This window comes from Myxine glutinosa, chromosome 1 (genome assembly GCF_964187855.1).
Source record: "Myxine glutinosa chromosome 1, kmMyxGlut1.1, whole genome shotgun sequence".
Classification (NCBI taxonomy): domain Eukaryota; kingdom Metazoa; phylum Chordata; class Myxini; order Myxiniformes; family Myxinidae; genus Myxine; species Myxine glutinosa.
Window position 1 is genome coordinate 403,877,428 of NC_136261.1, and position 13,551 is coordinate 403,890,978.

Sequence of the window (13,551 nt, forward strand, 5' to 3'; positions counted from 1 at the left end):
ATAGAGGTGCAATTTTTTTGATTTTTTCCAAGATGCCGTCTGTACCACATGACCTATGACGTTATGATTATTCAAAAAATTCTGCAGGAAACACACATATTCTGCAAAGTTAGTGTTCATCGGACTAACAGTTGCACAGGAATTTTTTTTTCATATTGATCAGATCAAGCGTTGTACTTGTCGAATTATGACGTCTAAATGGAGGCACTGATGACATCATCATCAACATATCTTATTCCCAATGGGGTGCACTTGACAATGAGTCATGTTTCAATTTTTTTCCATGAAGCGGTTTGAGAGATATCGAGGTGTAACGTTTTTCCAAGATGGCGTTCGTACCACGTGACCTATGACGTCATAATTATCAGCAAAAAAAACTACAGACAAGGGTGCCCCTACGGTAAAATTTGATGTCAATCGGGCCAAAGGTTGCCGAGAAAATGAATTTTTAAAATGTAGACACGCATGTGCGGCACAAGTTGGTAACCGAATGCCTAACCCTGATTTTCGCTTCGCGAGCACAGGGTAACAACACAGACAGTGCACTTGTGCTTTCAGGAACTCTCTTTGTTGCAAAACACTTCACAAATTCAAGTTTAAAAAAATAGCAGGAGTTTTTTTTCTGATAAACAATTTTACAACAAGGGTGTTCTCCCCATATCACACATGGCCATGAAACATTGACTACAGCAAAAATTGATATTCAAACTGCCATGGAAAGATTCCATCTGAGCAAAACCAAGGAGGGACAAGAAAAACAACTACACCAGAGAGAAAACAAAATTCCTAAACACTGGTCACAATCAAAAACCTCAAATGGAACTTGCCTGGGTACATGGAAAAAATAGACAAAAATTACAAACTGGCAACATGAGGAAGACCCTGAAAGAAGCAGGATGAGATCCAAGATCAGATTGAGACATTAAGTTCTGTTACCATTTTAGTTTTTAGAATCAATTTTTCAACAATTCTCTCTCATGAGAACATGGAGAACCCAATTAATAAATTTTTTTTATTTTTTTTTAAGATGTCATTTTCATTAAACTTGGTTTGAAAACACAGATGTGTTAGAATTTTGAGATTCTTGTTGTATTCCGACACCAGTTTGCAGTCAGTCATTGTGGACATTCTGGTGACAGCCAGTCGTATGGCTTTCATCAAGGGGTTTATGGAGTCTGGCTGGTTGTCAGGGGTTACAGATGGTACTATGAGAAGTTGTGCTCACAAAGTATATGCGCAAAGGGCTGCACGCTTTCACAATAGCTTTCTCCTTACAGGCTCACTGAATACCTTGCCTACTGCTGAGGATCGCTAGATCCACACAACCCAGTATGGGTAATGCTATGTGAATTTAACAAAACTGAATCAGCAAATCCTTTCCCACAGTCAGATAACTTTTTATGCGAGCATTCCAGCATGGATTGCACTATTGAAGTTCAAGTTCTTTTTAGAAATAAAATAAATCGTCACACATAGAACATTTTTAAGGACCCCCTGGTTGGTTGTTATATCCATAGGTGGGTTTCAGAAGGTGGGAGGCAGTTCTCCCATAACTCAAAATCTCCAAATCCCTTTTCGGTAAAGGATCATTATTAATGAACCAGTTTGTGAAACTTCATTATTATAGCTTTGTTCTCAGGGCTCGTTTTAGAATCCTTACTGAACCTCTGACAGCCTCCACCTGAAGGTTGTTTGTTGTGATATTTCATGGAATGGTTTTTAAGTACTGAGCTAGGGTTTTATTGAGCAACCGGATTCCCTGTTGCTCCGACTATCACTGGTAACAATTTCAGATTTCTTTAATTTTGAAATCCTATTAACTTCATTTTTCAGATCCTGGTATTTCAGATTTCAGCTCTCCTGTGTGGATCTTCATATGCGATTTCAAACTGCTGTTTTGAGAGCAACCTTTATCACATATCGAGCATTTGTGAGGTCATTCTCCTGTATGGATCATCATATGCGATTTCAAACTGCCTTTTCGAGAGAAACCTTTATCACATATCGAGCATTTGTGCGGTCGCTCTCCTGTATGGATCATCATATGCGATTTCAAACTGCCTTTTTGAGAGAAACCTTTATCACATATCGAGCATTTGTGCGGTTGCTCTCCTGTATGGATCATAATGTGTAATTTCAAATCGCATTTTTGAGAGAAACCTTTATCACATATCGAGCATTTGTGAGGTTGCTCTCCTGTATGGATCATCATATGTGATTTCAAATAGCCTTTTCGAGAGAAACCTTTATCACATATCGAGCATTTGTGCGGTCGATCTCCTGTATGGATCGTTATATGCTTTTTCAAATTGCTGTTTTGAGAGAAACCTTTATCACATATCGAGCATTTGTGCGGTCGCTCTCCTGTATGGATCATGATGTGTAATTTCAAATCGCATTTTTGAGAGAAACCTTTATCACATATTGAGCATTTGTGAGGTCGTTCTCCTGTATGGGTCATCATATGTGATTTCAAATTGCCTTTTCGAGAGAAACCTTTATCAGATATCGAGCATTTGTGCGGTCGCTCTCCTGTATGGATCATCATATGCCTTTTCAAACTGCTGTTTTGAGAGAAACCTTTATCACATATCGAGCATTTGTGCGGTTGCTCTCCTGTATGGATCATGATGTGTAATTTCAAATCGCATTTTTGAGAGAAACCTTTATCACATATCGAGCATTTGTGCGGTCGCTCTCCTGTATGGATCATGATGTGTAATTTCAAATCGCATTTTTTAGAGAAACCTTTATCACATATCGAGCATTTGTGCGGTCGATCTCCTGTATGGATCGTCATATGCTTTTTCAAATTGCTGTTTTGAGAGAAACCTTTATCACATATCGAGCATTTGTGAGGTTGCTCTCCTGTATGGATCATCATATGTGATTTCAAATACCCTTTTCGAGAGAAACCTTTATCACATATCGAGCATTTGTGAGGGCGCTCTCCTGTGTGGATCTTCATATGCCTTTTCAAATTGCTGTTAAAAGAGAAACCTTTTTCACAGACAGAGCACTTGTGGGGGTGTTTTCCAGTGTGGATCCTCATGTGTATTTTGCTGTTACTCGCTGAAGCAAATTCCATTCTGCACACATTACACTTGTAATGTATTCGCCTTTCTCGACCCTTATTGTGTTTTTCTAATTTTATATTAATCTTGGTTTTACGAAGCCCAGACATGCACTTATATTTTATAGAAAGTGAGTCTTGATGTCGTGATTGTTTCTTCAAAAAAAGCTTCTTCTTCACTGTCGAGCTGCGACTGCAGCTTATTTGTCCCATATTTCTTCTGGATTTTTCTACAGAAACAAAGAACACATTTTCATCTTTTTTTGTCAAAATCAAAATGCAAAATATTTAACCATGGAAACACTTCGCCGAAAATTATGTTTTTTCAACACAAAAGATTGTACGTAAATTTTCCACTCACCAGTTGCAAAACGGGAAGCACTTCCGATTGTCATGTGAATATCATCTGAACCTTCCTTTGCATACGCACATTTTGAATCTTCTGTGACAGATGAATCGTTGTTGTGTTGTCTGCCTTCCAAATTTGCAGGATGGACATCACCTGTGTACAAATCAGCATCAGTCTTTTTCAGGTAAATGAGATTGAGAACCATCTTGAGAGTTGATAGAACATGTTACGTCATGGAATGTATACTTCAATTTAAATACAATAATGAAGTTAAAGATTGTTAAAAAGAATACTTCCGGATGTTAAGCACTATTGAAACAGTCTTCTACATCACCCTGATACACCACCATATTTACCATGTCCAAGTCCTGCTAAACTGGAGATTAGTGGAAGTAAGAAGAAGGCGATTTGTGTTCAACATTGTTCAAGTATTCAATTCAATTTAAATAATATAAAGATTATAAATTTCATCAAAAATATTTCTGGAATTAACTGGTGTTAAAAATTCTGCTCTGCCCAAAATCCTGCTCTGCCATGCTGTCACACCGTCTCTATGTTCTCTTCACCCTCTCTTTTGCTCAAGGTCATCTGCCATCTGCTCAGAAATTAACCAAGTTTATCGCTTTACAAAAAAAGGTGCAAAAACAGATCCCTGAACCTACAGACCAATGAGCCTACTTACTCCCTATCATGAGCAAGCTCATGGAATCCATCATCACCCCTGATAATTAATAAACCCTTCTTTCTCCCCAACGGCTTGATCTGTGATCATCATTTTGGATTCAGACGAGGCCACTCCAATATGGACGTGCTGTTTCTGGTATCTCGCTCAACAATGGATGGAGGCCTCAATGCTAAACAGGAAATCAGAGCAGTCTCCCTTTTTTTCTTCTTTTTTTTTTTGGATACAAGATAGAGGCTCTTTTAATGAGACATGAAGAGCTAACATTAATGACAAAAAACAAACAAACAGACACATAAGACAAAATAAAGGGAGCAGGAGACCAGATGGGGAGAAGGGGAAGCACACAAGTACAACATTTGAGAGCACGGACATCGGGAGATCTGTGGGAGAGGGCGTGGGAAGGTGGGTGGGGTGCGGGAGGTAAAAACACATGAGGTAAAAAACAAACAAATAAAAAAAACATGGACACAGCTAGGACGTCCAGGAAAGAAGTCGCTATTTCAGAAAAGTGGATTGGGGGTGAATTAATGGGGGTAGAAAAGATCAAGGTTTTGGATGGGGGAAGATAAGAGATGGTGGTGAACAGCTGTTTTAAAGACCTGGAGGGAGGAGTGGGATTGAAGGGAGTGGGGGAGTTTGTTCCAGAGGTGGGAGAAAAGGTGAATGAAAGAGTGGTGAGCAGAGAGCCTAGATTTTGGCAGTTTCACCAGAAGAGGGTTGCTGGCAAGTCTTGTGTGACCTGTAGGAATATTTGGGGGACAGAGCACAGAGAGAGCTGGGGGAGCAAGGCCAGAGAGGAGTCGGTAGAAGACAGAAAGACCACCAAACTGCCTGCTGTGAGTGAGTGAAAGGCCCTCAGAGTTAGCTTCAGAGTGGGAAATTCCAATGATTCTGAAAGGTTTGGTTTCTTCAGCGTCTAGCCAAGCTAGGTGTGAGGCAGGAGCACCGGCCCAGAGGGGAGAACAGTATTCCATTGAACGGTGGATGAAAGCCTTGAATGGGGTGAGGAGTTCAGGTGTGCCAAGGAAGGACTTCGCACAATGGAGGATGCTCAGTCAGCGACTGGCAATGGAGGCCAGCTTGGAAATGCGGTTTTCCCAGGAAAGATCGTGGCAGATTGTGAGACCCAAGAGCTTGAGTGACAGAACTTCTTGGAGAGGATAGTTGAGAAAGTAGATGGGAGGGTTGTCCAGACGGTCTTTTCGGTGAGACATCGGGAGAGTGTGAGACTTGTCAGGATTGAAAGACATGCTTCCCTTGCTTGACCAGTCTGTGATTTTGTCCAGATCTGTAGAGAGTGAGGAGGCTGCAGACTGCCGATCTGAGGGATGAGGTATGGAGCGGCAGAGAGTGGGGTCATCAGCAAAGATATAGAGAGGATTTTACAGAGAGTCGGAGAGATCTGCAAGCCATGCGTGGAGATTTCCATGGATACCACAGGAGACTTTGGTGAGCAGAGCGGGGTGCCAGACCATATCGGAGGCACTTCTGCTGTCTCAACAATCTCACTTCTGACAAATCTCACTCTCTTACGACGTCTCTCCGAAAGGACCGAAAAGACCTGCTGATAAATGGGAGCAGGCTGATTGGTCTGTCATTGCAAGGATCTGTTTTTGCACCTTTTTGTGTACAGCAGTAATGTTGGCTGATTTCAAAGCTGATGGCAGATGACCTTGAGCAAAAGAGAGGGTGAAGAGCACTGAGAGAGAGGGTGTGAAAGGGTGGCAGAGCAGGATTTTAGGACACGTGGGCTGATGCCGTCTGGTCCAGTTGCAGAATCAGAGTCGAGGATTGACAAACTTACACACATTGTCAGGAGAGAAGGACACAGAGTCCAGGAGCAGCTGGGTACACACTTGTTTCGGGCTTTATGGAAGGAAATGAGATTTCCTTCCGTTGGATTTGCCTTCCAGGAGGCGAACGCAAGTTGTTTCAGGGCAACTGCCTCACCACACGATTCCGTGTGCCATGGACGGGAGGAAGGGAAAACAACTGAAGACGAGATGGGATAAATCTTTGCAAGAGAGAGAGAGAGAGAGAGAGAGAGAGAGAGAGAGAGAGAGAGAGAGAGCAATTTAATTGGAAGAATTTCCAGGATGAGTTGATGTCAGAGGTGGTAGAGATTGGAGACCAGTCCAGATGATTGATGGCTGCTTGAAGACCATGACAGTTGGCCTGAGTGAAATGCCGGAATCTCGTCGACGCTGAGGAGGCTCTCTGAGAATGGCCAGAGGGATGTCCACTTTAACAAGCACATGATCAGATGAGCCGATTGGAGCAGAAGAAGAGCAGCAGACATTTGCAGGGAAGTTGGTCATAACCAAATCTAGAAGAGAATGTGCTCCGTTGACTGAGACCCGCGTCGGGAAATTGACAGATCGTGTCAGTCCCAATGAGTCGCAGAAGTCCTTTGCTGGTCGCAGAAGTCACAGAAGGTGAGATAGGTACCCACACCCAGCCAACTGGCATGATGACAATTGACATCACCACATATGAGGGAGAGAGAGAGTTGGGATGAGTAGATCGAAGTTGGTCCATATTATCAGACAGCGAGGTGCACAGCAGATGCAGTCATCACTGTTTGGTGGACTGTACAACACACATATAATAATAATAATTCATTTATTTTGTATAGCGCTTTTCCAGAAGCCCAAAGGCGCTTTGACAGAGTGGCAAACATAATGCATACCAATACATGAAAACATAATGCATGCATGATGCATAATGCAAACATAATGCATAACAATACATGAAAACAACAATTGCAAAAAGACAAGAATCAATAGGGAAATATTGAAAGCAAAAGGAGGGAGAAGGAGAAGAGATAGTCAGGGGTTAAATGCTGTGGGTTGAATGTTGAATGCAGTGTTGAACAGGTGGGTCTTTAGTGATGTTTTGAATGTGGTGAGTGAGGAGGAGTCTCTGATGGTGTGAGGTAGTGAGTTCCAGAGGGTGGGAGCAGCGATGGAGAAGGCCCTGTCCCCCCAGGATCTTAATTTGGTCCGGATGGAGGGGGTCAGGAGGTTGGTACCAGCAGAGCGGAGGTTGCGGGTGGGAGTGTGTCTGGAGAGGAGGTCAGCCAGGTAGGATGGGGCCAGGTTATGGAGGGCTTTGTATGTCAAGAGGAGGATTTTGTACTGGATTCTCTGGGGGATGGGGAGCCAGTGAAGCTTGTAAAGGACGGGGGTGATGTGGTCACGGGTCCGGGAATGGGTGAGTAGACGGGCAGCGGAGTTCTGAATGTATTGGAGTTTATTGGTGATTTTTGAGGGTGAACCATAGAGGAGGCTATTGCAGTAGTCCAGACGGGAGGTGATGAAGGCGTGGATGAGGGTTTCTGCAGCTGTGGAGGAGAGGGATGAGCAGAGACGGGCAATGTTTTTCAGGTGAAAGAAGGCTGACTTTGTGATCTGTTTAGTGTATTTGTCGAAGGAAAGGGTTTGGTCAAAGATGACGCCAAGATTCCGGATGTGAGGGGAGGTGGATACTGGGATACCGTCGATGTTGAGGGCAAAGTTATGGGTGGATTTTGTGAGCGTTTTTGGGCCAATGATGATTATTTCAGATTTATCACAGTTAAAATGTCCAAATGGCATATGAACAAAAGGTGGGAGCGAAGGGGAAGCCACAGCCAGAGGTACTCCTGGGGGTGAGGTGGAGAGAGGGCAGTGCAGGGAGAGTGAGGAAGAGAGTTTTTGATAAAGATAGCAACCCCACCTCCAAGACGAGGCTCAGTTCTATCATACCGGAGGAGGGAGTAACCCAGGAGAGATAAGGAATCAAAGACATCATGAAGGAGGAAAGTTTATGTTAAGCAGATCAAGTCCGGTATGTCAGAAGCAACCTGTATAGAGAGATCAGTCAAGTTTGAGCAAAGGCCCCGGATGTTTGAAAGGGGGAGCATCGGATACAGAACAGGGGAGGAGGGGTAGGGTAAGATGTGGAAGAGGAGGAAGAGGTAGGGAGGGCTGTTGATGCTGTGTCAGAGATTTCAGATAAGCTAGAAGAAAGGGAAGGATGAGGCGGACAAAAGGTTTGACCCTAACAACTTCTGTGAGAAGGTGGCTTCAAGCTTATCTCCCGTTCAACCACAGATGTTGCCTCCAACAGCAGGAGCAGCAATGTACCACAGCCTGCGTGTGTACCTGCAAGTTCAAGAATGGAAGGGAAGGGATCGGCAGATGGACTTCGTCCGACTGAGTGGGGTGGAAAGAGTGTGACGAGGGGCTTGTGCCATTCCAGACAGCCCCAGGCTCCTGCGCCTGAAAAACTGCTGCAGGTGATCAGGTGCAACTGTCAGGCTGACTGCAGCACCCTGAGATGCACATGCAAGAAAAATAACGTTGTGTACTCTAGCTTGTGGAAACTGCAGGGGGATGATTATGATGATGATGATGATGATGATGATGGTGATGGTGATGGTGATGACGACGACGACGACGCCGACGAAAAAAAGGTTCTGAATTTCTTTATAAACTTGAATTCTTCATCGATTTAAATCCTCTTCACCAAACATTAAGCATGGTATATACTAATAAGTAATTTGAACAACCGTGCAAGAACACTGATTTGTGGCAAAAAAAATCCGTTTTTGGAAGGGTTAAACATTGATGATTTTCATAATCCCCCCCCCCCCCCCCCCCCCCCAGAGGATTCCTTAAGACTTTTTTCATGTGATGGAAGACATATCCATGAATCAAAATTCGTTGTTTGTTTTTGTTGCAATTTGTGTGAGGCTACACAGCTATTTTTCGTAAAATGCCTGTACGAATGGGGAGGGGAAACAGACCTGACTTACAATCGTGGACCGAGTGAAAACACCAACATAAATGAAAGGGATGAAAATAAGAACAGCGGATGATAACACACAGGACAGAAGGGAACATGGAGGTGAAGGAGTACAAGGCTAATGAGGAACAGCGAAGACTGGAATAAGAGCTGGCAGGCAAAATAGTGGAGATGAGATTGCACCGTTTGGGGACAGACCACAACTATACGAGAAAACAACCGACAGACAAAATTGCTGTTTAGGCGACACCCAAATACACAACAAGAAATGTGGAGCAATCCACAAATGCATCTGCAAAAGTCTCAATATTCCCGTTCCAGAAAACTCATGGAAACGTTATCCAAAAGCAATCATGGAAAACAATCCCTGGTAATCCCTGGCTCAGGTACAGCCTAATTATCCCATCGAGCATATAAAATAAAGCATTTTGACTGGATATCATACTTGGATTAAAGAAAAACAAGGCAAAATCCTGTCTCTTGCTGTGCGACAGAAGGGCTAATTATTGGATCCACATCCGGGTCTTCCCCAAAATCTAACCGATAGTCCTCGTCACACACGCAACCTGTCCAAGATTCGTCAGAATCCATCCATAATGTTTTGAGATATTCTGCTCACAGACAAACAAATAGAGGTGAAAACATAACCTCCACCCACCTTTTTGTGGCAGAGGTTCAAATAAAAAAAGAAATCACAGATCATAAAGGTTACTTCTTGACATGCTATGTTGCATTTAAAAAGTATGCACGTACCAGACTTGGGTGTTAATCCATCATCCTGAAATTGGAGACTGCCGAAATCACCGAGCCCGATTCCACAGAAACCAGAAACGTTGTCCAGGTGCACATTTTGGGATCCAAAAGTCTTTTCACAGAAACTGGAAAGTTCCCGAATAACATTCTCTAAGTTGACGAAGATACTTCCCAAAAGAGAAGAACCTGCAATCTGGACATATTGCGGTTTCAAAAAAGAATTCATAAATTTACAGAGGTCAGCATACATTGCAAATTGCAATTTCTCTTTGGCGAGAGAGAGGAGCTCGGTCCGCAATGAATCCGACTCAGTACAAGCTCGAATAACCTTCTGATCCTCAATTCCAAGTGTATTTATCACTGCTTGGGCTGTTTCTGCTCTTAGTCCTTGGGATTTGAGCCATTCCAAGAAGTTCTCCATTTCACCGATAACCTGCCAAGGATACAATGCTTATGTTAATGATGGAAACGTTATACATGTCATTTTCTTTACTCAGTTTGAAGTGTTTGGAGAGTTATAATTTTATCCAATTTGTTCACATATTCAGCTAAACTGTAAACGTATACAACTTGATCACCACATTTGGACTGACAGTATATGTAAGAGACAGCCACACTTGCCTTTGAGATGTGAAGCATGGTCACAAATAAATGATTTGCCAGTAAGTTATCCTGAGGTGCCCATAATAAGGGTATAAGCTGGATTGACCACTCTAATTCAATGTCGTTGTGACCAGAATTTATCGACCACTCTAATTCAACGATGTCTTCAAAGACCCGAGTAGCACCAGGATGCTATCCGAGTTTGAAGGTGATGTTAAAGTGATGTGACAGTTGATAAGGGATTGTGAGGGGAAGGTGGAGTGGGTTGAGAGGTGTGGGTCAGTCATGGGTATTGTTAGCTAGGGTGATGGTTGATGGGGAAATGTGAAGGGATGGGGGAGTAGGGTTAGGGGTGTAGGGTGGTCGTGGGTATTGTCAGCTTGGGTGACGGTTGATAGGGAATTGTGAGGGGATGGGGTAGGGAGGAGGGGGGGGGGGGGGTAAAGTGGTCATAGGTATTGTTAGCTCGGGTGACAATTGAAGGGGGATTGTGAGGCAAAGTGGAGTGGGGGCAGTCATGTGGGGTTGCCATAAGTATTGTTAGCTAGGGTGATGCTTGATGGGGGATTGTGAGGGGATGGTGGAAGCGAGGGGAAAGAAGGGGTGCGGGTTGGTTATGGGTATTGTTAACGAGGTTGACGTTTGCTGTTTGTTTTTTTCTGGAAAATTGAGATGCCTCAAAAACCAAGAACACATAGGTTGAACACAAATCTGCAAGAGCTATATCACCAAAGGAAATCAGCAAGAAATTCAAATCAAAGCAGTTGTCAGCAGAAAAATGTGTTGCACGCTTGGAACAAGATTGCCCGTAGGGTCAACCGTAAGATGGGTACTCTCCTCGTAATTATAATAATAACTTTATTTGATTACTCATTCAAGACATTTGAGCCTTAAACATAGAGTGCTGCTTACGTCAGTGGGATACTTCCAATCAGATCAATCCGAGGTGGGATGGGTGAGAGTCTGACTCAGAGAGTACCATTCAAAGTTGCTTTCAGTTTATTCCTGGGCTTCAATTTTGTGCCAATTACAAGTGAAAACCCTGACTCACACAGGTATATGGTGGGGCAAGTTAACAGGCACTTGATTGCCTGCTCTGACTGAATCCCATGCCACTGTAAATCCAAACTTACTGCATTCAGGGTCGGATTTTCTGACGATGCGTTTCACCACCATTTCGCAACCCCTGAAGTGTCGCCACGATAATCAGTTTTTCTTTTCAGTAAATGGTTCATGTTTGTCAAAATAAAATACAGTAAAAGTAAAATACATCAGCTTGCCTTTGCGTATCAACACGAGGTGCCCGAGACGTTCTCCATACTGGAAACACCTTCAATCAACCAAATACAGTCAATGGCGAAACTGCAAATAGCGAATCCGTGAATGTTACGGATGGAAACCCTCACGTCATTTCCTTTATCACCTTCAAACTCAATCTCTCTATATTTTCATGTTAAACAGCATCATTCCAATCACAAATTAATACAATTAGTGAGGTACACATGCTAAGCACGGATGGGAGGCCAGAAGCAAACAGACAATCCAGAAACGGCGAATGCTAAAGCATGAAACCAATAAATTCCACATTCTTGTTGCACCTTCAGTCACACATCAGACATGGACAGCAAGTTCGTGAAGGACTTCCATGAAAAACATACCCGTTTTCAAACAAACGGGTATGTTCACGTGCAGAAACATCGATTGTGGGTCCGTGGTGAATCTGCATATGGCGATCCGCGAATTTCACGTTAAGAAAGTAGAAACCATCACGACATTTCGTCATTCACTTGAACTCGATATCTCTTTTTTTCATTCCAAACAGCATAACTCCATAGAGTCCCGACTCGGGCGTCCCGACCGAGGCCTGGCAAGTTGAGCGCGGGCCTGCCCGGGCGTCCTGGACGAGCCCGGCATGGTGATCGCTCCGCGTCCTTGATAGGTGCAAGGCGATTGTGAAACCCCAGCGGCAGCCGCTACACACGTCCCCCCAGAATCGACTTGCACCGGCAGGGTCAACTTGAGGGGGGTCCTGATGACCCGGCCGAAGCGACCCCTGGCGGGTCGTGGGAGGGGGTCCGGTGAGGTGGTGGGCGGTCGAGTGGGGGGCCCCGTGGACGGGGGGCGGCCTCGCCGCGGCGGAAGGGCCACCCGTGGTGGGTGGTCGACGTCCACGTGCGCCGGCTTGAGGCGGTCCACTGCAATCCGGTCCGACCTGCCGCCGATGTCGATGACGAACGACTTGTCGTCCCGTCGCCGCACCCGGAAGGGCCCGTCGTACGGCGGCTGGAGTGGCCACCGATGTGCGTCGTGACGCACAAAAACATACTCCGCTGTGCGGAGTGCTGGGGGGACGTAGGACCGGGGGTCACCGTGGTGGGATGTCGGCACGGGGGCAAACCGTCGGGCGGCCTCCTGGAGGTCCGAGCGCTGGTGAGCTGCGGACCAGGGACTGGTAGCGTCGGGCACGAATTCGCCCGGGACACGTAGCACCTGGCCATAGACCAGCTCGGCGGTGGATGCCTGGAGGTCCTCCTTGGGGGCCGTGCGAAGGCCCAAAAGGACCCACGGCAGCCGGTCGGCCCAACCGCCGTCTTGAAGGCCGGCCATGAGCGCGGCCTTCATGGAGCGGTGGAATCGCTCGCACAACCCGTTTGCTTGGGGGTGGTAGGCCGTAGTACGGCGGAGCTTGACCCCCAGGTTGCGGGCGACCGCGCCCCACAGCTCGGAGGTGAACTGTGGTCCGCGGTCTGACGAGATGTCCGCCGGTGCGCCGAAGCGGGCGACCCAGGTGGCGATGAAAGCCTGCGCCACGTCGGCGGTGGTGGTGGAGACGAGGGGAACGGCCTCCGGCCACCTGGTGGTCCTGTCCACCATGGTGAGCAGGTGTGTGAACCCCCGTGACGGGGGGAGGGGGCCCACCAGATCCACGTTGACGTGGTCGAAACGTCGTTCGGGCACGGTGAAAGGTGCCAGCGGGGCCTGGGTGTGTCGGTGGACCTTGGCCCGTTGGCAGGCCGTGCAGGCGCTGGTCCAATCGCGGACGTCCCGACGAAGGCCGTGCCAGACGAAACGCGCCGACACCAGCTTCTGGGAAGCTTTCCGGCCCGGGTGGGAAAGGCCGTGGAGGGAGGCGAAGATGCGGCGTTGCCAGGTGACGGGCACGATGGGGCGAGGCTGGCCTTGGGAGACGTCGCAGAGCAGGACAGTGTCCGCGCAGGGGATGTCGGCCAGGCGGAGGCCCGTGTCCGCCGCCCGGAGGGCTTGCACCGTGGTGTCGGTGGTTTGGTCCGCCGCCATAAG

General features: G+C 46.0%; 1 protein-coding gene across 1 annotated transcript in view; it reads right to left on the reverse strand.

The window, feature by feature from the left end:
* Nucleotides 1-998: 998 nt before the first annotated feature.
* Nucleotides 999-13,551, reverse strand: part of LOC137412739 (uncharacterized) — a 74,827-nt gene continuing 62,274 nt past the window's right edge. Inside the window, exons 3-6 of the mRNA XM_078770410.1 lie at nucleotides 9,897-10,081; nucleotides 9,649-9,773; nucleotides 3,435-3,575; nucleotides 999-3,303 (exon numbers count right to left, since the gene is read on the reverse strand). Coding sequence (XP_078626536.1) covers nucleotides 1,937-3,303; nucleotides 3,435-3,575; nucleotides 9,649-9,773; nucleotides 9,897-10,069 — 1,806 coding nt within the window. The 5' untranslated portion in view covers nucleotides 10,070-10,081 and the 3' untranslated portion in view covers nucleotides 999-1,936. The remainder of the gene's footprint in view (nucleotides 3,304-3,434; nucleotides 3,576-9,648; nucleotides 9,774-9,896; nucleotides 10,082-13,551) is intronic.